General features: G+C 44.2%; 1 protein-coding gene across 11 annotated transcripts in view; it reads right to left on the bottom strand.

The window, feature by feature from the left end:
• Positions 1-24034, bottom strand: part of THRB (thyroid hormone receptor beta) — a 455296-nt gene that overhangs the window by 25414 nt on the left and 405848 nt on the right. For all 11 annotated transcript variants that reach the window (XM_075547158.1, XM_075547153.1, XM_075547147.1 and 8 more), the window contains 3 exons: positions 17287-17387; positions 5870-6017; positions 2074-2279 (listed from right to left, as the gene is read on the bottom strand). In XM_075547158.1, the coding sequence (XP_075403273.1) occupies positions 2074-2279; positions 5870-6017; positions 17287-17387 (455 nt within the window). The remainder of the gene's footprint in view (positions 1-2073; positions 2280-5869; positions 6018-17286; positions 17388-24034) is intronic.

Here is a 24034-nt window from a genome sequence, read left to right as displayed (position 1 = left end):
CTGAGTCTATCCCACTTGAATTCTGTGAACATCCCCAGAACAGATTTGATGCATGAAACACTCATGACGGAAGACCTGACGAGTTATGAGCGGACACCAAGGGTGTCCTTCATGGAAAAGTAAAAGGTCATTTAAAAGACAGGAGAGGAAGAAGAAGGTGTTCTGTCACAGGGGAATCGGCTGGATAACACCTGACACCACCACGTGCAGTGCTCTTGATCTGTCTCACCCAGTGCTTCTCACCCTCCCTAACACCGCGACCCTTTCATACAGTGCCTCATGGTGGGGCGACCCCAACCATAATTTTTGCTGCTACTTCATCACTGTCATTTTGCTGCTGTTATGTATCATCATGTAAATCTCTGATGGGCAGGATGCATTTTCATTGATACAAAGTGAACATCATGAAAGCACAGTGATGAATCACATAAACAATATGTCATTATATATTGTGAAATATTTCTGATTACAAATGAAATTTTGTCTTGAAGCATGGTGTAGCATGGGTAACAGTCTTCATGCTGGGTAATTGTAGGTGGGTCTATCTGCATGTGGGTGGAGACAGACAGAGGAGCGGTGTCTCAGTTCCTAAGACCATCGGAAATATGTGTTTTCTGATGGTCTTAGGTGACCCCTGTGAAAGGTGGTTCGACCCCCCCCCCCAAAGGGGTCATGACCCACAGGTTGAGAATCACTGCTCTAGCCCTATTCTCTGTCTCCTGTCATGAGCAAGTGAGCTCCAGGGACAAAGGCTGACTTGCTCACTTCCTGTCACAGACTAGGTGCTCAATAAGTGCTTCTTCATAAAAACAAATCTTTAGAGTTTGGAAAGAAGCCCTTCTGTGGCCACTAAAATCGATTTCATTAATCTCTTCTTTTGGGGGAGTAAAGAAATCAGCATGTAACATTCTTGATAAGGAGTCTAGGATGTGCCCTTAATTTTCTACCTGCAAATCCACCTGGTCACTACTCACATATCAGACCGCCGTGCCAAGGCTGGGCATGGTTTCCACAATGTCCATTTAGGGCTGGCACAGAGGACAAAGGGACAGCCTTAAGCTTGGACTGGCCACAACACTATCTGTGGATTAAAACTGCTCCATCAAGACTTACGATTTTCCACTTTCCTGGCAGGTCTACCATGGTGAGAGTGGTGATGCAAGATCAAGGCCCTACAAGACTGCCTATCCTTGAACAATAGCCTGCACCATAGGGAGGGATTTTGGAGTTTGCACAGGTGGCGAATTTGCATAGTGTAGTGGTTCTGAGCACCCCATTTGGAGCTGGTCTGCTTCCATCACCACCAGCTGTGGGGCTTGGGCAAGTTGGCTGAATTGCTCTGCCTCATCCTTGCACCTGTAGCACGGAGATCCTAATTGTTTCTGCCCATGGGGCTGGTGTCCGGAGGCAAGCGCTTGGGAGAGTATCTGGCACATGGTAAGGACCATGTAAGTGTTTAACATTGTTGTTAGATGGAGGCCACCCACAAAGTGGGCCAGAAGCCACTTCATTGTGATGGTGAACCTAATTGTCTGAGGGCAGGTAGATTATGGGTAATTCCCCTCATGCCAGCAATTTCCTTAAAATTAAAAAAAATTTTTTTTTTACCAATTCCCTTTAAGATTGTTGTTGTATGTCTTTAACAGTTTCTAAAAAATCCTTCGTAATGTTCCTGTTGTGTTGCAAAGGTAATCATAACAATACTATCCCTCTCGTTCTGCTGTAGAGGTGCTCTCAGTGCCCCCAGAGAACAGCTGGTGCCAGGGGTCCCCCACTCCCATCACCTTTCAGGGCTCCACTGCATTTATTTTCATCCCAGCAGTTTCACTTTTACTGATAGAAAAACATACTTGAGGACATTCCTCTTAAGGATTCTTTTAGAGCGGGTGTTTTGGGGGGAGTTACGAGGCATAAGCCTGAGTATACCCCGTGAGTTAGCTCATCCGCTAACAGTTTCCTTTTCAAGAACACGGAGCCAGGACCCTGTACCCCAGCTGTTAGCAGACTCAGTGAGGGATCGCGGGAGAAAGTGCCTGGCGAGCGGCCGAAGCGCCGGGGACACGGGAGCCTTACCAGGAATTTCCGCTTCTGCTTCCAGTGGCTGCCTTGGGCATTGGTGGCCACGTGGGCTTCCGTGACCGTTTTGATGAGTTCCCACTCCTCGTCCGTGGGCTCCGGCTTGTGCCCCATGGATTTCTGCAGCTCTTCCCGCCGTCTCTTCTCCCGGTTCTCCTCGATCAGCTTCCTTTTTGCCAGCCGCTTGCTGTCATCCAGCACCACTGGGGAGGAGAGGGACAAGACAATGTACACACACGGAGCGTGTGTGTGTGCGCGCGCGCGTGCCCCACCCTGGGCTGAGGTGGCGCTTCACCAGCCATTGCCCATCACAGAGCCTGGATGTTGACATCCTAAGTTCTAGCCTGCTTTTTCAAACAAAGCCCTGAGCAAAGTTGGTCAACAGACAGCCTTGGGCCCCACTCCTAAATCCGAAGAGAACAGATGGACTTTGACAGCCAGTCATGGGAATTCCCTCTGAAGGACTCTGCTTTCCTTCTTCCCATAAGTTTACACACTTGGCTGCCGTGGGAAAGTTTGGAGGGTCCATGTCACCCAGAGGCAAGGTGGAAGAAACCCCCTGGCTCTCTACTTCTGACGTGTCAGCCATTAACAAGGAGCACAATTCCACTCTGACACAGAAGACATTGCCAGAGGCCAGAACCACTTTGATAGCAATTGATTAAAAAAATTTTTTTTTCCATAAAAGAACATGCATTTACAGAAAAGTTCTGGAGAGAGAAATGGGAAGCTGAGGATTCCCTCCCGTGAGGAAACAGGGCCCTAACTCTCCACGGCTCCCTCAAGGCCTCACTCAACGCAACTGGATCTATCTGGGCCTAATGGCTCCCCCCTTTCACTGTGTTCTACCTGCTGGTGAACAAAGAGCCCACGGTCTGGGATCCAGAGGGACTCAGGTTGGTGTGACTGGCAAGTTGTTTAGGGTCTCTGAGTGGTCACTTTTTCATCTATAAAATGAGAGCATTAATCCCTGCTTCACAGGACATTCGATGTGATAACATATCTGGTATACCCGCCATACAGATCGCTAGGTAAATGTAGCCATGAATTACATCATTTGTGCAAGTGGGAAATAAGAAGGGCAGGTAGCAAGAAACTTTCCGTGATTAATTTCCAGAATGGACCATTTCACCAGACTCTTAGTAACGATCAAGAGGACAGAAAAGGCTCATGTTTTATACTGCATAGTCATAGTATTTCAGAACTGGAATGAACCTTAGCTCTTACGTAGTCCAATGCTCTCATTTCAAAAGGGGGAAATTAAACCAGATCCCACAGCAAGTTTATGGCAGTGCCGACGAAAAGACGGGGTCCTGACTCCAGTGTGGGGACACTACAAGGAGCCATTGTCCTAGGGCAGCGGTTCTCAACCTGTGGGTCATGACCCTTTGGGGTCTAACGACCCTTTCACAGGGGTTGGCTGATTCATAAGAATAGCAAAATTATAGTTATGAAGCAGCGATGAAAATAATTTTATGGTGGTGGGGGGGTTACCACAACCTGAGGAACTGTATGAAAGGGTCGCGGCATCAGGAAGGTTGAGCACCACTGCCCTAGGACCATTGCCTGGAGAAGGTGAGGCCCGATGGGAAAAGAACAACAAGCAGACACAGCGGGAAGAAGAGCATCACGATGCCCAAGGACAGTAACGAAGCCCCAGATCGCCTCCATCCCACTGGACGGTCCAAGTCGTGGGTCTACAAATGTGGAAGATAGGAATGAGCCCTGGGAAGCCATTCTGACTCACGCACTCAGAGAGGAGGAATGGGCAGTAACACGACCCCTGCATGTTTGTTTGTTTTTTAAGTGCAGTACGTGTTACCTAATTTAATTGTGAAAACAGCCTTATGGGACAGGTGGTGATTTTACCGCTGGGGACTCAGTCACACCGTTTGGTAGTGGCAGCTCTTGGCAACTGAACAGAAGTTTTCTGATCATAAAACCTCAGCCCTTGCAAGTACGTAAAGTGCACTCCATTGGAATAATCCTCGGAATCTTTCACTCTCCTACTCGCGTTGTTAACTTCTCAATGAAACGCTCATGTAGGCATTCGACATGAACATTATAGCGCCGCCGTCTCCTGTATGCCCAAACACTCCCCAGAGCTGGCAGGAGCTAAAGACCTTTACATGAACTAGACAAAGCACATCACTCAGAGGTGGGTTGACCTGATTTCCAGAGTGACGCGCCCTCCTCCTTTCTTGAGGTTCTATTCTGATTACTTTTTAAAGTGAGACATCTGGAATGTTCCATAGATTGCCTGTTCGAGCCCAGGGAATCCTGTTCACCACAGAAGAGTAAGCTGACCTATTTCTTCTTCCATGAGGAAAATAAAATCGTCATTTCCCTCTCATCCTCCCTCCCTCCGCTCTTCTTTGTCATCTAACAGTTGGACCCCCTCATTGATGCGTTCAAAATTTATGCCAGTAGAAATCCTTAGTGTGTGACAAAGGGGGGGGGCACACGTTCGGAATGTCGTGATGGATATTAATTATTATTGTTAGATTAATTGACGTGATGGGTGTAAATCCCTTCACACACCGTGGACAGAGGAGGCCCCACGGATTAATCTCACCACCCAATGCTCCGGCACTTGGAAAACTGGGTAGATGAATTTAGCTCGAATGTCTTTATGACAACCAACCGACTGCCGGGTGACTCATGCATGAGTAGGCAGTTTCCCATTCTTTACAAGTTTCTGAACGCAATGCTTTCTGCCAGCGCCCTGTCTTCACAACATGTCCATAGGCACAACCCCCCATCTCTGCCTTGGAAAACCATTAGAATTTGTCTGCTCTCACGGTGTGAAGACTGTGTAGAAAAATGATCCTCTTCGGTAGTACCGATGAAGAACACAGCTTTCCCCCAGATCCTGGATGCTTCCTCCCCCCGACTACCATGATCCGAATTCTACCTTGCAGGGCTGGATAGGACAGAGGCTGTACACTGGTGCATATAGGGGCTGGAGGCACAGGGAACCCAGGGTGGACAATACCTTCAGGACCAGGGGTGTGAGGGGCGATGCTGGGAGAGTGGAGGGCGAGTGGAAAGGGGCAACTGATTACAAGAATCCACATGTGACCTCCTCCCTGGGAGACAGACAGCAGAGAAGGGGGGGGGGGAGGGAGACTCCGGATAGGGCAAGATATGACAAAATAACAATGTATAAATTACCAAGGGCACATGACGGAGGGGGGAGTGGGGAGGGAGGGGTAAAAAAGAGAGGACCTGATGCAAAGGGCTTAAGTGGAGAGCAAATGCTTTGAGAATGATTGGGGCAGGGAATGTGCGGATGTGCTTTATACAATTGATGTATGTATATGTATGGATTGTGATAAGAGTTGTATGAGCCCCTAATAAAATGTTTTAAAAAATTAAGAAAAAGAAATACACAGTATCACTATATGAAAAAAAAAAAGATCCTCTTCAAGGTGAATGGCCTACACCCCTCTTGTCGCGGGTCTCCGAGTGCAGCTCACCATTAGTTCCCGCTAACACAACAGGGGTAATTGCACGACTCCCGCACCTGCCTTCACTGAATCTTGAGAGTGCCAACTGGCGCGGGAAGAAGAGGGCGGGCATCCTCCTGAATGGAAACCACCCCGGAATGGCTCCCACCTCCCTTTTCAGGCTGGGCTGACTTGGGGGCGTGGAGGGTCTGTGGGAGAGTAAGCATCTCCCTTCTGCCCACACAGGCTCGGGCTTGCTTTTGTACCAGGTTGATTTCCTTGAACCAAGTCCCTCCCTAATCCACACTCCTTAAATAAGAAGCAAATGAAGAAACTCTACTTACAGTCTGTTGCCATGCCAACATAGATGCATTTTTTAAAGCGACATTCCTGGCACTGATTCCGAGTAACTTTGTCTATGACACATTTTCCTTCATATTTACAGGAATAGGACGGATGGAGATTTTTCTGAATGGTTCTTCTGAAGAAACCCTGCATGGGAAAGAAAGACCTGAAATAGCAGTTTCATATTTTCTTGAAGTAAATGACTTTAGAATGTTGTGTTACATGACTGTGAGATTAATTGAGGTGGACCTCACTTCTAAATGAACCTCTATCTCTCTACATTGAATTATAGGAGAGTTGGGTACGAAGAATTCTAAGCATGAGCTGAAGGGCTGTCACAGGACTACAGATTTGATATCTTTGGGCATTTATTCAAGGAAAATAGGCAAATGGAGAAATCTGATGTTTGCTTTCATTTTTTCCTAAATATTGAAACACTGAAAAGCCAAACTCATTGCCACCAAATTGATGCTGCCCCATGGTGACCATATGATCCTAATCTGTGGGTTTCTGAGAGCATAACTGTTTGTGGGAGTAGAAAGCCCCATTTTTCCCTCTCAGAGCGCCTGGTGGTTTTGAACTGCTGACCTTTCAGAACACAGCCCAATTTGTAACCACTCCACCATCAGGACCCTTTCTCTTGACATTGGGTAATGTAAATAAATTATATAATTACATTTTACAGAGTTCCAAAATTATACTGCTAAGTTAAACCACAAAGAAAAATTTAGCTCCTTTATACTGGGGAATAAATGAGCTGGACACTTGTGCTATTTAATTATTTAATAAAAAAGTGGATGCATCAACTGCCTTTCAGCTCTTGTTTGTGACCTTGGAAATGGCCATGAGCAGCTCCCATAGTCCTTCAAACAACAGTCCTTGAGGAATAGACTGTTCCAGGGTCTCTAATATTTTGTTCCCGTAACTCTTTGCCGGTGGAGTTTCCCCTTTTAAGAACATCTTTTTTTTTTCTTTTCAAAAGGGAATGTTGTGTGTGCTAAGTAGCTCCAAAACAAAACATTTTCCATTTCGACCTGTTTTACGTGCACAGTTCAGTGACATGAAATATAGTCATCATGATGTTCAACAATCACCTTTAATACAACATTGCTTTCCCCCAGCTTTCCCCTTACAAGCTCAGTATATCTTCTCCTTTCTTAAGGCATTTCTAGAGAGGTGTGGGAACCTGGCTCAGGCTGCTCTGGGGACTGCCTGTGGAGGACTCTGAGAACACTGCTTGCCACAAATTGAAATACCTAGGGGTATACCTGACTAAAAATACGAACACAAATTGAAATACCTAGAGATACACCGGACTAAAAAAATGAAAGATTTGTATGAGGAAAATTATAAAACACTACTTCAAGAAATCAAGCGTGCCCTCAACAAATGGAAGAAAATCCCATGCTCGCGGATTGGCAGACTGAATATAGTAAAGATGTCAGTTCTGCCCAAGGCACTCTATAAGTTCAATGCTCTCCCGATAAAAATACCACCATCCTTCTTCAAAGAATTGGAAAAACTGATTACCAACTTCATGTGGAGAGGGAAGAAGCCCAGAATTAGCAGAGAACTCCTCAAGAAGAAGGACAAAGTGGGAGGGCTTGCTCTACCTGATTTCAGCATGTACTATATGACCACAGTAGTCAAAACAGTGTGGTATTGGCATAATGACAGATATTCAGACCAATGGAAAAGAGCTGAAGACCCAGAAATAAAAACATCAGCATACAGGCAACTGATCTTAAATAAGGGCCCAAAAATATTAAATGGGAAGCAGATGCCATCTTCAATAAATGGTGCTGGAAAAAATGGATATCTACCTGCAGAAAAATGAAACAAGACTCTTACCTCACTCCATGCACAAGAATAAACTCAAGGTGGATCACAGACCTTGAGGAAAAAACCACAAACAATTAGAGACATCAAGGAGGGAATAGGGACAAACCTGAGAACCTTGTCACAGGTACACATAGGCTACCAGAAATAGGGAAGGATACAAATACAGAGGAGTCACAAATAGACAAGTGGGATATTCTGAAGATAAGACACCTGTGTACATAGAAAAAATTCACCAAGAGAGCCATAAGAGAGGCCACCGACTGGGAAAACATCTTTAGCAATGACACATTAGACAAAGGCCTTATTACTAAAATCTACAATACTTTGCAAGCTTTCAATAAGAGAAAAAATAATTGCCCACTGAGGAGGTGGGCAAAAGACCTGAACAGAAGTTTCACAGGGGCAGAAATCTGAATTGTCAATAAACATATGAGAAAATGTTCCTGTTCATTATCCATAAGAGAAATGCAAATCAAAACAACTATGAGATATCACCTAACACCCTCAAGGATAGCTCAATTCAAAAAATCAGGAAGCAACAAGTGTTGGAGGGGCTGTGGTGAGACAGGAACTCTCATCCACTGCTGGTGGACCTGTAGGTACGTACAGCCACTATGGAAATCGATTTGGCGATACCTAAAACAGATGGAAATAGAGTTACCATATGACCCAGCAATCCCCCTACTGGACATATGCCCAGAAGAGGCAAGGAACAAACCACGGCGAGACATCTGTGCTCCAATATTCATCGCGGCACAGTTCACAATTGCAAGGAGTTGGAAACAACCCAAATTTCCATCAACAGATGAATGGATTAAAAAACTGTGGTACATACATACAGTGGAGCACTATGCATCGCTAAAAAGCAGTGATGAACACATGAAACATATCAATGCATGGAAGAAATGGAGGAAATTAAGTGAAGTGAGCCAAGCACAAAAGGACAAATTAACATGAGTCTGCTGAGGTAAGTTTATTTATATATAAAAAAGAGAACAGAAAGGTAAGTGCAAAAGGGGCACCGGGAGAAAGCTACTGTACACAAACACTCCAGGGGTGAGGTCCAGATAGTATGGCAGGGGCCAGACCAAATCCAGGGATACACATGGTAGCCAACTAAAATAGGGGTGGAGGGAGGAAATGGGAAAGGGAAAAAAAAGATGGGTGATAGGGGCATAGGGCACTGACCCACCCAAGGGGAGGGTATTGTTTGTGTCTCCACAGGGAAAGAGGGGCCAGATATAAAGCCAGTGCGAGACGACTGCAGTGTGCTGGCAAGGAGTGGGGAACCTGTGGAGGGGCCTGAGAACTCGGTCCCCAACCCAGCTACGTGGACAACTGCCCCTCCTCCCAGAAGAATTTACTTGAGAGGATGGCACTGAAGCTCCAGCAAGGGGAAAGGGGCATGTCTGATCAGAGCAAATGGGAGCAAATGAAGGGAGAAGAAGAGAGAGTGGAGCAAGTCCTGGCCCATCAAGCCTGGAGGATGATTTCACCGCTCTGAATAGCTAATGAACAGAGTGGACAATATGGCTGATACCACTAGGAGCCATATCATCCCTTGATGGCCCAGGGCCCTAAGGGGGACAACACTGGAGACTCAGGGTTGGGACTGGACCAGACAGACCCTGTGACACTGAGGCAAACCAACAAAAGTGTGCGACACAGCAACCATGGAGCAGAGCAGGGAGTCCCCGAGGGAGTGCAAAGGACTGACACTGGGATCAGAGCATGGTATCCCAGTGGACCTGACTGAAGGACATGCCTAGAGATAAAAAATCAGACCTTTATCTAATTACAGGTTTTTCTTTTTAAATTTTTTTCTTTTAATTAATTTATTCTGCTATGGATAATTGGTTTCCCTTTTTATTGTCATAGTTGTGTTCTCACTCATTGCCTATCTTGCAATGACCTGATCTTTGGTGCATATTATTATCTCTATAGATCTATCTAGATAACATGGACTGGATGAAGAGTCTGGAAGAGAAAACAACAGGACCAATGGTTCCGGGGGGACATGGGAGAGGGGGATGAGGGGACAGGGAGGTGGTGCTGACCAACCAAGGGACAGGGGAGCAATAAGTGACCCAAAATCAGTAGCAAGGAGGGTGTGAGTGGCCTGGTAGGGATTCAGCAAGGGCAAAATAACCGAGAGAAATCACTGAAACCCCAATGAAGGCTGAGCATGATAGTGGGACAAGAGGAAAGTAAAAGGAAATAGAGGAAAGAACTAGGTGACAAAGGGTATTTATAGAGGTCCAAAGACTGGAATGTACATATGTAAATATATTTATATGAGTGTGGGGAAACTGATCTATGCACATATATTTAGAGGTTTAGTATTAAGGCAGCCTCCACTCAAGCACTTTCTCAATGTAAGAACACTTTGTTCTAATAAATTGGCATTCAAAGATGCACACCTTCCCAACACGATTGCTGAAGAAAAATGTGTGCATAAGCAAATGTGAAGAAAGTTGACGGTGCCCGGCTACCTAAAAATATAGCATCTGGGGTCTTAAAGGCTTGAAGATAAACAAGAGGCCATCTAGCTGAGAAGCATCAAAGCCCACATGGAAGAAGCACACCAGCTTGGCTGACCAGGAGGTGTAGAAGGGACCAGTTGTCAGACATCAAAGAGCTAAAAACCTTATCAGTGGGTGCTCACCTTCCTAACACAACACCGAAGACAAACGTGTGCATAAGCAAATGTGGTGAAGAAAGCTAATGGTTCTTGGCTATCAAAAGCTATAGCATCTGGGGTCTTAAAGGCTTGAAGATAAACAAGTGGCCATCTAGCTGAGAAGCATTAAAGCCCACACGGAAGAAGCAAACGAGCCTGTCTGACCACAAGTGCAGAAGGGACCAGTTATCAGACATCAAAGAGCTAAAAACCATATCAGTGGGTGCCTACCTCCTTGATATGATCAATGAAGCCAAATGTGTGCATAAGCAAAAGGGGTTGAAGAAAGCAGATGGTGCCCAGCTATCAAAAGATATAGCGTCTGGGGTCTTAAAGGCTGGAAGATAAACAAGTGGCCATCTAGCTCAGAAACAACAAAGCCCACGTGGAAGAAACACACCAGCCTGTGTGACCACGAGCTGTTGAAGGGATCAGGTATCAAGCATCAAGCAACAAAAATCATATCATTGAAAATGTGGGTGAGTGCAGAGTGGAGCCTCAAAGCCCAATGGTAGCCAACTGGACCATGCTGAGGGGTTGTGGGGAGGAGATGAACCAGGTAGGGTGCAGGGTAGCAACAATGATACATATAACTTTCCTCTAGTTCTTCAATACTTCCTCTCCCCCACTATCATGATCCCAATTCTACCTTGCAAATCTGGCTAGACCAGAGGATGTACATTGGTACAGATAGCAACTGGAAACACAGGGAATCCAGGATGGATGACTCCTCCAGGACCAGTGGTGAGAGTGTGAGGTAAAAAGGGGGAACTGATTACAGGAATCTACGTATAGCCTCCTCCCTGGGGGAGGAACAGCAGAGAAGATGGCAGGGAGAGATGTCAGACAGTGTAATATGACAAAATAATAATAATAATAAATGAATGATGAAGGGTTCATGGGGTAGGGGGGAGTGGGGAGGGAGGGGGAAAATGAGCAGCAGATATAAAGGGCTCAAGTAGAAGGCAAATGTTTTGAGAATGATGATGGCAACAAATGTACATATGTTCTTGACACAATGGATGGATGTATGGATTGTGCTAATAATTGTACAAGCCCCCAATAAAATGATTTTAAAAAAACTAAAATGAAAAACAAAAAGTACACTGCTTGGCTCCAGGCGTGAGAGACTCGGGGAACAGCTGTGAGAGTGCCACGCTGGGATCCTCCGGGCAGGATCTCCGGGTTTCAGTAACTGGACTTCTGTACGGTAGAATGAATCACTGTAAGTGGGATAGGTTTGTGAGGGTACTTGGTGAACTGTGGTAGGAGCATTCCAACAAGAGAAACTCCCTTTCCCACAGACTTCACTCACTGCCAGGGAGGGGATGCCCACTCTTAGAGGTCCTGTAGGACAGGGTGGAACGGTTCCTGTGGGTTTCTGCGACTGTCGCTTTTTACGGGAGTAGAAAGCCCTGTCTTTCTTCCCTGGAGTGACTGGTGGTTTGAACTGCTGACGTCAAGGTGACTAGCCCAGTATAACCACTACACCATTAGGGGCTCTTTCTCCACAACCTTGGGCATTCTTCATATACTTGTTGTACAGATTAAAAAGAACAAAACACCCTAAGCTTTCGAGAGGTTAAATCACATATCCAAAATCACATGGGAAATATATGTTTGCAAAAAGCCTGGATCCAGGGAGTTAAGACACTGAATCTTATTTACTTAGCTGTTTAAATGCTATACATAGAAAACACTTTACTGTATTATTTAAATGTTTAAGATAAACAAATTATCATTCGTCTCCTCCCATCTGCCCCTAATAACACTTGTTTGACCTGCTTTTGCCAGAATACAAGGAAAGACAAGGTTGAGAGTGTATCCTGAATTGAAGCTTGATGCTGTTAGATAAACGATACAACTGAAGACCAGCCGACCTTGCTTGATGAAGTCCAACTTTTGATGATCATGTGCCTGTACAGAGTTGCATATTCCTCATTCAGATACACTTAAAAGCTCTCCCTACTAATGAAAAGATGAACGGTAAGATTTTTGTATTGGGCAGAGCCCCATTAAATGGAAACATGCCAGACATTACAGAGGCTAATGGATTGGATTGGGGAGGGGGGCATGTGTGCAAATCCCTAGGGCTCCCACTGTTCAAATTCTAGCAGAAAGTCTGTCATCTCATAGTTGAGTTTTGCATAATGACAAAAGTTCAGTCTATTTATTTGAACATGTTGACAGGACATATTCTTTTTTTCCCTGACTTTCAGAGAGCCACCAGCCAGATTTATTGAAAATAAGATTTGTCCTTCTTATTTTGGTACTAGATACTTGTATTCAAAATACAGATTATTGTCTTCAAGATCATCAATGAAGTTGGCAGAAGGAAATGGGGCCAAGGTAAGTTAAATTGCTATAAAACTCTTACTTTTATTCAGCTGCTTAATATTTTTTTCTTCTCTTGAAGAAGCAATCTCTTGATTGCGGTCAAATTTTATTAGTTGCCAGAATACGGGGGTGGGGGGGGAATCATTTTGACAGTTTTTTGTTTATTTTGGTTTGAGTTTTTTTCTTTCCTTTTTGTCTTGTTTTTGATTGTTTTATTAGGGCTCATACAACTCTTATCACAATCCATACATGCATCAATTGTGTGAAGCACATTTGTACATTCCTTGCCCTCATCATTCTCAAAACATTTGCTCTCCACCTAAGCCCCTGCCATCAGCTCCTCATTTTTCGCCCTCCCTCCCCACTCCCCCATCCCTCATGAACCCTTGATAATTTATACATTATTATTTGACACGACATATTCTTATGAGATCCACCGAATCAAACAGAGCATGAATGTCAGGGTTGCCCCAGAGTGAAAACAAAAACAAAAACAAAAACAAAAACCAACCTTCCCAGAAACCTTGCTCAGGATACTTCATTACCCTCTGTTTAAACTACCCTCCAAAGGTCGTCCTTGCCTGGAGGGAAAACGGAACCCAGAGACTCCTGGCCAAAAGAAATGTCACCGATGAGGAGGGGTGAAGTAAGTTCCCCAGAGGTGGAAAATCCGAAACCGGAGACATTCCGTGAGACTGCTGCCTGTTGCTAAGGAGATGCTGCTGATGACTGAGGCTCCCTCACTCCTGTGCCAATGCTGGCTCCCATTCCACTGAGGGGGGCAAGGTGAAGGGTCTGAGCAGGCCCAGTGGGTAAGCAACACTCTAAAAGGGCTGCTTTGTATACTTTTTAATAGAACCAACTAAGTAATTTATACTTTGCCGATTTCCTAAAAGGAGCTGAGCGGGCTAGTTCTGCTGTTCATAGCACCATCTTTTCTGTGGTTTGCCCCCACTGACTTTTCTTGTAGACTTGAGGGACCAGACTCCTTTGAAGGCTTCTTCAGTAGTTACAGGTCAGGCGGCTCACCTCAAGGTCAGCAGTTTGAAACCACCAGTTGCTCCACAGGTGAAAGATGAGGCTTTCGACTCCCCCAAAGAGTTACAGTCTGTAAAACCCACAGGGACAGTGCTGCTCTGTCCTACAGGCTCAGTGAGTCAGAATCAACTCGATGGCAGTGAGAATTCTACCCTACGATAAAATCCTATTTGTCAGATGATGAGGAACCACTTCCGCTGAAAGGGCCTTATCTTTTGAAAAGTAATGAAATAGAACATGTGTTAAATAGTCAATTTATGAAAATGGAAAGCAGGTAAGAGAGACATCCTAGGGAATGAATAGAAACATAGTATTTTGTATTGATGAATTTTTTTCCCCTTTGCAGCCCGGAACCTGATGATTTGTTAATGACCAGGGACCTTGCCTTTGTCAATCAACTGTGTACTTGCTTTTCTGCATTCTGAAAAGAACTGGAGACCATAAGGAGCCAAGTGTCGTATGTGTAGTTCAACATGTGGACAGATGTTATGAACACTTGGGGGTCTTCAAGAAAAAAAAGATTTGTTATGGGATCCTATCAGTATTCTTTCCATCCAAGCTGTCTACAGAAATGGCCCCTCGCGACAAAAAAAACAACCTCTCCAAAAGTGTTGCACTGTCCTTGGGAAAAGAGGCCAAGAGGACTGTGTCCGTGAACATGACGAGCTTGGGACAGAAACATTTTTAAACTGCAACGTTGAGTAAACAGTCTGTGAAGCCTGACCTTGTCCACCTTTGACCTTCCTTGCTAAAACTCTTTCATTCGAAAAAATTCTTTAGTCTCTTTCTAAGAAGTTTTGCCATTATATTAAACAAGATCATAGAATCACCCTAGAAGGACCCCCTTCTGATTTTGTGATGGCAGCAACTGATTTAGGAAGAAGATTTATAAAAATTAATCATTTGATTGGGGCTCGTACAGCTCTTATCACAATCCATCCATCCATCCATTGGGTCAAGCACTTTTGTACATTTGTTGCCATCATCCTTCTCAAAACATTTGCTTTCTACTTGAGCTCTTGGTATCAGCTCCTTATTCTTTTCCCTCCCTCTCCACACCCCCCCATGAACCCTTGATAATTTAGAAATTATTGTTTTATCGTATCTTACACTTTCCGACATCTCCCTTCACCCACTTTTCTGTTGTCTGTCCCCCAGGGAGGAGGTGATATGTAGATCTCTGTAATTGGTTCTGCCTTTCCACCCCACCCTCTCTCCACCCTCCCTGTATCACCACTCTCACCACTGGTGTTGAAGGAATCATTCACCCTGGATTCCCTGTGTTTCCAGTTGCTATCTGTACCAGTGTACATCCTCTGGTCTAGCCAAATTTGTAAGGTAGAATTGGGATCATGATAATGGGGGGTAGAGGGGGGAAAAGGGAGGAAGCATTTAGGAACTAGAGGAAAGTTGTATGTTTCATGGTTGCTACACTGTACCCTGACTGGCTCATTTCCTCACGGCAACCCTTCTGTAAGGGGATGTCCAGTTGCCTTGGGTCCCCAATCTGCACTCCCCCTCATTTTACAATGATTTGATTTTTTGTTCTTTAAGGCCTGATACCTCATCCCTTTTCACCTCGTGATCACACAGGCTGGTGTGCTTCTTCCATGTGGGCTTTGTTGAAGATTTTTATAACGAAGACACAGAGAATGAGAAATTCCATGTTATGTTATATGGTGTGCTTCATACTGAAAGCCAAACACATCCTATTATTTTGCTAGAAGGAGAAAGAGGTGTGTGGATGTTTTGATCATCAGGCAGATGTATGCGGCACAGAAAAATCGGTTAATAGATTCTCTCTTTTAAGTCAAGCGCAGATATACATTAAGTCTTCTGTAAGGCATAGTCAATCTAAACTAGATCACTTCTGGGAGCTGAGTATTAAATGGAATTTCCATTAGTAGTTCCCAGAATTCAAAATTTACCATTTAGCAACTGATTTAAAAGAATCTCAATGCTGCATAATTGGGTAGGTAAAATCTTATGAACTGGAGCTCATTTAGACAGAAGGCCAGCATAAATTATGGGGTTTTGAAATGATAGAATGTACCTAAAATAATGAAGTGTTATTACTTTCAAATCAAGCCAATACAAATGTGCTTTCAAGAGATAAGCTGCAAGCCTCCTAATTATTAAATAGCCAGGACTTATTTATAACTAGCTCCACTCAGTTCCTTAATTTTTTTTTGCATCAACATAATGACAGCCTTTAGCCTAAGCTTTGTTAAAAGATAATAAATTCCAGATCAAAGCTGTTTGGATGGAAGAGAGGGGGTTGCATTCACATTTCAAACACCAGTCTTGGGACCTTAAGACACAACCTCTTCCCAATGGATGATCACATTTCTAGCAAGTTTTTGGTAAGTGCTCCCTCTTTTCCTGCACAGCAAGCAGGCAATTTGCATGGCCGATCTTCCCCTACGGGCACATCTCAGTTTGAAACCCAAGGAACAGATGAGTTTCTGGGTTTGGGGCCAGCAGCAGAAAAGAGGAGGTGGTGGGAGAAGAATAGAGGAGGTGAGACAGGAGAGGGAGGATAGATAGAAAAGAGAACTGTGTGATAAATCTTTGCAACATTTTTGATTTAGGGTTTCTATCTTGTGGCAATTAACCCTTAACATAAAGAATCAACCAACCAACCAAAGAAGCCAAAACATTTAAGAAGAAAAACAATTAACCAAACCAAACAAAAAAGGCTTCCAAGGTTAGCACTTGATCTTGAATCCAATTTTAGTAGAATGCCACAGCTAGCCCTGAGTTATACTTCAGTTGACTAGTGGAGTTTATTTCCTAAGCTCTTTTGTTGGAACAAAAGATATTTACCAGAAGCTAATGTTGCTGATGAATATGGTTAAGTAGGCAAATAGAGGCCCACTTCGGGAAGTGCGTAGTGTACTCTTTTCAAGTACTTCCTGAAGATGGGCCTGCAGGACACAAAGTAACAGACCAGAATTTACTGAGCGACTGAAGGCTATGCAGCAAGTCAATTCGGATACGTTCAGAGCGTAATGGACTCTAAGTTAGCGTCAAAGGTATCCCTAATGGAACCCTTGAAAGTGCACAAAGTCACTTAGATTTCCAGAGAAAACAGTTAACTGCGAGAGCAAATGGCTCCTTCAACCGCACAGATGAAACAGGAGAAAAGGCTATTTCTTGGGAGGTTAGCATGTGATAAAGCATGTAGCTTTTTAACCTAAAGAGTTGTATTGTTTTCTCCCATTTTATACTTTTCTGCTCACGAAAAAAAAGCACACAGGTCAAGAAACAAGGCACTGATTGCCCTTTGGCAAAATGTCACTTAACTTTTCTTGAATCGGAAAAGAAGAAAAACGCTGCCATGCTTGGCCACGCTACAATGAAGAGCACAACCGGATACTTGGAGGACCATGGGCCATGCTCGTGGGACCTGGGTCCTGATTGCGACGTAAGCTTCCCAGGGTGTTCTTGGCAGGCAGTGGGCGGGGGCTGGAGTGGGGCTGGACTCTGGGCTCTGGGCTCACTAGACGAGGCGGTTACCTTGCAGCCTTCACACGTGATGCAGCGGTAGTGATATCCAGTGGCTTTGTCACCGCACACCACACATAGCTCGTCCTTGTCTAAGTAGCTCGGTATGTACCCTGTGGAGGAGCAAAGAAAGAGGAATGTGAAAAAACGATGGGATATTAACGTCACAGGCCCAGACACAGCAGAGCTAAAGTCCCCACGCTGGAGACAAAATCGGGTTGGTGGGAGGTGGTGTTTGGAAGGCTTAATAGAACCAAACAGCAAGTCTCTTAACACTTCTAGAGTTAACGCCAGGTTTCTACCAGCTTTAGAGAAATCGTGATCCCTCTTGATGTGCAGGTGGGAAGGGGACGGGAAGGTCATGAGTCACGAAGAGGCTAGAATTGGAGACACCTGGATTACTCTGGAGTCAGAGAACACAAACTCCTCTAGACATCTTATTTTTGTTTGTAGAAGTCTTGATCTACTTTGGAATCAAGGCACCATTAAATAAATTAATTCAGAGAACCTGATAGCTAGAAATATCGTGAGAGGCCATCAAGTACTCTGAGTTGAAGGAACAGGCCTTCAGAAGTTTGGCTTTCCTCAAGGTTACACTGGAAATTAATAAACCAGTTGATCTCAAGTTGACCCTGAATCATTGCAACTCCATGTGTGTCAAGACAGAACTGGGCTCCAGAGGGATTTCACTGGTTGATTTTTTTCAGTTCACCAGGCCTTTCTTCAGAGTTGCCTCTTCTTGGTAGACTTAAACTTCTAATCTCTGGATGGGCAGCCAAGAGTGCTTTCTGCAACACCCAGGGACTGCAGGGAGTAATATCTGAAACTATAAGCCAGATGTCTTCACTTCTAGTCCTCCAGCTTAAGTTATGCTTATGTTATAAAAAAGTAGAGAGTTAACTTTAAGTAGAATGAATAAGGCTATCTCATAAGACATGGAGAAATTTGTGATTTCACGAAATGTAACCCAATACTAGGCAATGTGAGATAAGAGGTTCAATTTCTTGAAAAAGAAAGAAAAGAAAAAAAAGAGAAAATCCTACCACGATCACACCCTTTATTACCATTACTACTATTAGATTATTAGCTTTGATGCCTTGACCTAGGAAGCAAAAATTTACCAAGCAAACCAGAATCAGCCTACTCTTCATGGACCTTGCCTTTGACCCGTCACTTCCAGTGGCATCTACACGAAGAACTGACTCAGAAGGGCAAACTCATCTCCCTGCCTGACAACTGTTCACCACTGATGTCGGTGTTCGGCGCCCTAAAGTCAGTTCCGACCGATGGTGACCCATTGCACAGCAGATCCCGGGGCTCCCTGCTCCCTGCCCCTGCTCCTGCCCCTGCCCCTGCCCTGTCCTCACCACTGTCATCCTCTGCTTGAGCCCATTGTCAATACATCTGGCTGAGGGCCTTCCTCGTTTTTCACTGCCCCTCTACTTAGTCAGCATAATGCCCTTCTCCAGGGAACATTTATTTAGCATCTACTGTGTACTGAAACAGTTCACCAAAGATACACATGACTTTAGATAGAAGCAAAATGATTAAAACAAGGCATAATTTATTGGAGGAGTGGGAGGCTAAGAAAACAGAAATCATTCTTTGCTGGGATCATGACACTCGTATGCATTTCTTTGACTCATTAAGCTCTCAGTGGTATCAATGAAGATCAGCCAGGTTGAAATGACAGGTGACTTATCGCATGCTTCACCGTGACATTTTCACCGAACTTTGATGAAACGAAATTACAGAGCACTGATTTTGAAAAAAAAAATCAAAAATTAAACAAATCCCTTTCAAATTTTCTTAGAAATTACTTTGCTCAGACTTTAATTTAGAAAAACACATATTCTTGGGATGGGGGATGGATGACTTCAAAGGGTGAGTTGGTAATATACAGGATTATCTTTAAAAATTCCAGCTTTTCATTGTTTACGCTTGTATCATGCAAACTATGAGTCATCTGTTGAGTTCATTTTGAGGGCTTCAAAACCCTCATCAAACTTTTTTTTTTTTGAAAACAAAATTCTGGGAAGCACATGGGCAGAATTAAAAAGGAATTGGAATTGTTTCTGTTATCTTTTCCTCATTCAGCCATCCATGAATTCAAGAAACATTTATTGAACATTAATGTGTGTCCAATACTGTATTACGTGCTTAGTATGCACAATCAGATAAGATATTGTGTTTTGCTTTGATAAACATACTAAGTTCTGTTTCCTCAACCCTAATTATTCCTTAGTGAGAGAACATAAAAGTGATGCTCAACATGATTAGTTATTAGGGAAATAAAAATTATACCACAATGAAATACCACTTCCCATCTTGAAAAAACGAGGAGCTGATACCACGAACTCAAGTAGAAAGCAAATGTTTTGATAATGATGAGGGAAACAAATGTACAAAAGTGCTTGACACAATGGATGGATGGATGGATTGTAATAAGAATTGTACGAGCCCCCAATCATATGATTTAAGAAAAAAGAGTGATCATAGTAAGTGTTGGTAAAGGTGTGGAGAAACTGGAACCCCCATAGAATACAGGAATAAATACAAAATAGTGCAACTATGTTGGAAAACAGTTTGGAAGACCTTTAAAAGTTAGAGTTGCTGCATGACCTGGAAATTCAACTTTTAGAATACATGCCCAGGAGAACTGAAAACATATGTCCACCTTAAAACACATGAATATTCATAGAAGCCTTAGTCATAATAGCCCAAAGATGAAAACAACAAAAACCAAAACGTGATCTATCTATCTATCCCCAAAGCGATACCAACTCTCTGTGATCAAGTCGATTCCACCTCCCAGTGACCCTGCATGCCAGAGCATGACTGCCCTTCTGTGTTCCCAAGGCTGAAAACTGTCTTGTGGGAGTAAAAAGCCTCATCTTTCTCTCTCAGATTGGCTGGTGGGTTGGAACCACTGAACTTGTGGTTAGCCGTCCAATGCTTGTCTGACGGCACCACCAGGATTCCTGACATATCCATGCAACAGACTGGTTAAAAAAAATCATTTTATTGGGGGCTCGTACAACTCTTATCACAATCCATCCATCAATTGGATCGGGCATGTTTGTACATATGTTGCCCTCATTCTCCTCTAGACATTTACTTTCTATTGAGCCCTCGGTACCAGCTCTGTTTTTCTCTCCCCCCTCCCCCCAACCCTCACAACCCCCCGATAGATTGTACATTGTTCTTATTTTCATCTCACACGCCGACTGCTGTCTCCCTTCCCCCAGGTTTTCTATTGTTCTTCCCCTCGTAGAGGGGTGCATGGTTATGTGCCAATCATTACAGTCCATTCCCCCTTCCTCTCCCCCTCTTCCCCCTACCCTTCCGGCATCACCATTCCCACTCCTGGATTCTGTGTATTGTGAGCTTCCATTCCTTCCTATACCTGTGTGCATGTTTCGGTCTAGGCTAAACCAGGAAGCAGCCCTGGGGTCAAGGTAGTGGGGGGTGAGGAAGGCTCAAGGAACCAGAGGAATATAGTGTGTTTAATCGATGCTTTACTGCACCTGCAACAGACTCTTATTGTGTATGTTAGTCTGGAGTGACTAGAGAAACAAATTCATAGATACTCATATGAGTAGAAGAAAGACCTTTATATACAAGAGCAATTGAATATTGAGAAAACATTCCAGCCCAGTACACATCAAGTCCATAGTCTGAAATTAGCCCGTATGTCCAATACCAATCTATCAATTCCTCTGCAGACTCACGAAACACATGCAATAATGCCGAATGCAGGAGGATCACAGGGCAATGGATGGGAAGTCCTGTGGATCCAGTGGTGGATCTCAGTGCTGGCGTGGCCTGATTGACAGGCTAGACTCCACCCCTTCACAAGTTGACCGGAGATTATGTAATTGCCTCATTGTCCTAAGAAGCAAAGTACTACAATTCCACTAGACCAGAGCACGTACACGGGTCCAGGTAAGAACTGAAAACATAGAGAATCCAGGACTGATAAACCCCTCAGGACCAATAATGAGAGGGGCGATACCAGGAGGGTAAGGGAAAGGTGGGGGGAAAATGGGGGAACCGATCACAATGATCTACATTTAATCCTCTCCCAGGGGGACAGACAATGGAATAGGCAGAGATGTGAGACTGGAGTTTTTTACAACTCACTCAACTTTCTGCTTTGGGCTAGGTGAAGTTGCAACGCAGTGACGTCAAACATGAGGTGGACGCCAAACACACTTTTCTCTCAAACTTTTTTTTTTATGTGTGTGAGACCATTTCTTACACCAATGAACTTCTCCAGAACTCTCTCTACTCTTCTGGGTTCAATAATTCACTGCAATGGCCACACAAAACTTATAGACCATACACATGACCATATGGTTTACTGCGGAAGTAATAGTTTACAACTTTGGTCAGGAGCAAGTTGGAAGTAACAGGATACAACTCAGGCTACAGTTTGTCAACCAGGATGGCTTCCAACCCAAACTGCTCTCAGCTTCCACTCAGTCTATGCCAGCAGGCAGGCAGCACTTGTTGGCAGTGCGTGCAGGCTGGCCCCTGCTCAGGTGTCTGCTGTCCGCCCTTGCTTGAGCCTGGCTTCCATTCTCTGTGTCCACTGCCATCTTGTGCCACCACTGTCTTCTGGAACACAACTCTTCTGGGTCTAGGAGTTCCAGGTTCAAGGGACATGCTCCATTCCAGCTTCTTCTTGATGGTAGTAGGGTCTCCTAACTGTGGGTTTAGCCTTCATACACTTATGGGGGGGGGGCAATTGACCAATCCAATCGGTAGGTCACAACAACCTCTTTTGCCTGGTCATTGACTAATCTCTGAAAGAGTTATATGTACCAGGCGACATAGTAAATTGTCCAATTCCTTTGCGAGACGGTGGCATAGCAAACCACCTTGTCAGCAGTACAAACCCAGGGCCAGTCAGGCCACGTAGAAAGAGAAACCCACTGCATTGTAGAAGCACTATCCATTAGACGCAAAACAGTCTTAGCTGCCTGTTAGGTTTCCACCTGGCATGGCCACAGATCTAAAATTCCATGGTTGAGTGCCATAGTTAGGGGTCCTGCTGGCGCAGTGGTTAAGCAGTCGGCTGCAAACTGAAAGGTTCATGTGTTGAACTCACTCACTACTCCATAAAAGAAAGAGGTGGCAGATTGCTTCTGGAAAGATGATGCTAGTTCCCCAGTGTGTACAACTGGTTGGGCAGCATTAAAATGAGAAGGTCGTGAAGACTCCCAACTTAACCTTCCTGGTTGAACTTCAGTGGTTGGTCTTTTGGAACCCGAACAATATGTGGTTCAGTTTCCTACACAATCTAGGTCTTCTAAAATAAAGCAATTACACACCTTACAACAATCGATGGTAGAAAAATACGAAGCTATAGAGTAGTAAACTTAAGTTTAATATCACTACCTAGTTTAGGTTTTTAAAAATATAAATCTAGGACATAAACTCACATTTACCCCAAACTCATCATGCACACATCCCTGTCAGTTTACATTAGTATGAGGCGTGTGCATGTGATGGCGTGTGCATGTATGCCCATGGCACTTGAAAGATGACAAACTAAGGTTTAAACAACAAAGTAACCCACTAGTTAAAGCAAACATCTTCCTTGTAAAGGCAGATGGAATATCCACATTGGTATGCGTATCGAGAAAGCGGTCTCTTGGCCACCCATGTCTGGATTATATACAGTTATCTAACAGAGTAAAGAGGATTGTGTCTTGGTATCCAGTGGGGATGACGGAGATCGGGGCGGGGGGCGGGGTATAGGCCACTTCCCCGCCTCTCTGGAAGGGAAGCAATGATAATAAAGGAGGACACTTAGGAGCTTGTGGGATAATGCTGAACCAAAATGTGGGGCCCAAGCACATTACAGCGTTAGGAAAAGGCAGCCAATTTTATCTTGACTTCATGCTATCTCACCACCACCTCCCTCTAACTGAATGTGAGTGTTGATGGTTGGGCTCTTGGAGCTTTAAGGGTTTTTTAAATCCTGAAAATCAAGGATAATTCAACGAAGGAGCTGGAAGGGTTTGTTCTGCTGGGTGGTTTGTTTTGTTCTCTTGCTTCTCTGACCTAGACGATCTTGGTGGGTGGATGAAAAGGTGATGAAATGTCTTTATTGAAACCATCCAACCTTTTACAGAAAGACTGGCTTAAGTTGGTGGTGGTTGCTTACCTGATCATATGCGTACACCCGACCCACAGCTTTCTTGTCTTTAAAATATTAACTCTGAACCATCTTGTTTGTCTAAATAGTCACATCAATAATTATGCCAAATCCAATAACACCCATCAGGGGATACCTAGGAAGGTAGCTTTAGTGTAAGGGGAGTGGTGACAGCATTCAGAGCATCTTTTCAATCTAGCTAATCTTATTTTGTGTCGAAGACTATTTGTCCTGTAGAACTGGTCTTGTTACCTTAAAAGAGCATGGGGTAGGAAATATGAGGGGACTTCTGCTCCACACTCACCCTCGGAAGGGACCACAGAAGAGATGGGCGCTATAGCCAAATGTGGTGAAGAAATTAGATGGTGCCCAGTTATTCGATACAATAGAGTCTGGGGTCTTAAAAGTTTGTCTCCACCCAAGCAGCCCTCTCAGTGATTTGTCATCTAAGTCCACATGGAAGAAGCACACCATCACCAGGCACTGAAGGACTCTGAACATCCACATGTACTAAGAAGGTAGGTTAGGTTATATTCACTACCTAATATAGTCGACCACATCGCACGCTAACACATTCTCCTGGAGGATGTAACC

The sequence above is a fragment of the Tenrec ecaudatus genome, chromosome 4 (genome assembly GCF_050624435.1).
Source record: "Tenrec ecaudatus isolate mTenEca1 chromosome 4, mTenEca1.hap1, whole genome shotgun sequence".
Classification (NCBI taxonomy): Eukaryota; Metazoa; Chordata; class Mammalia; order Afrosoricida; family Tenrecidae; genus Tenrec; species Tenrec ecaudatus.
This window is presented reverse-complemented; position numbering and strand designations above follow the sequence as displayed.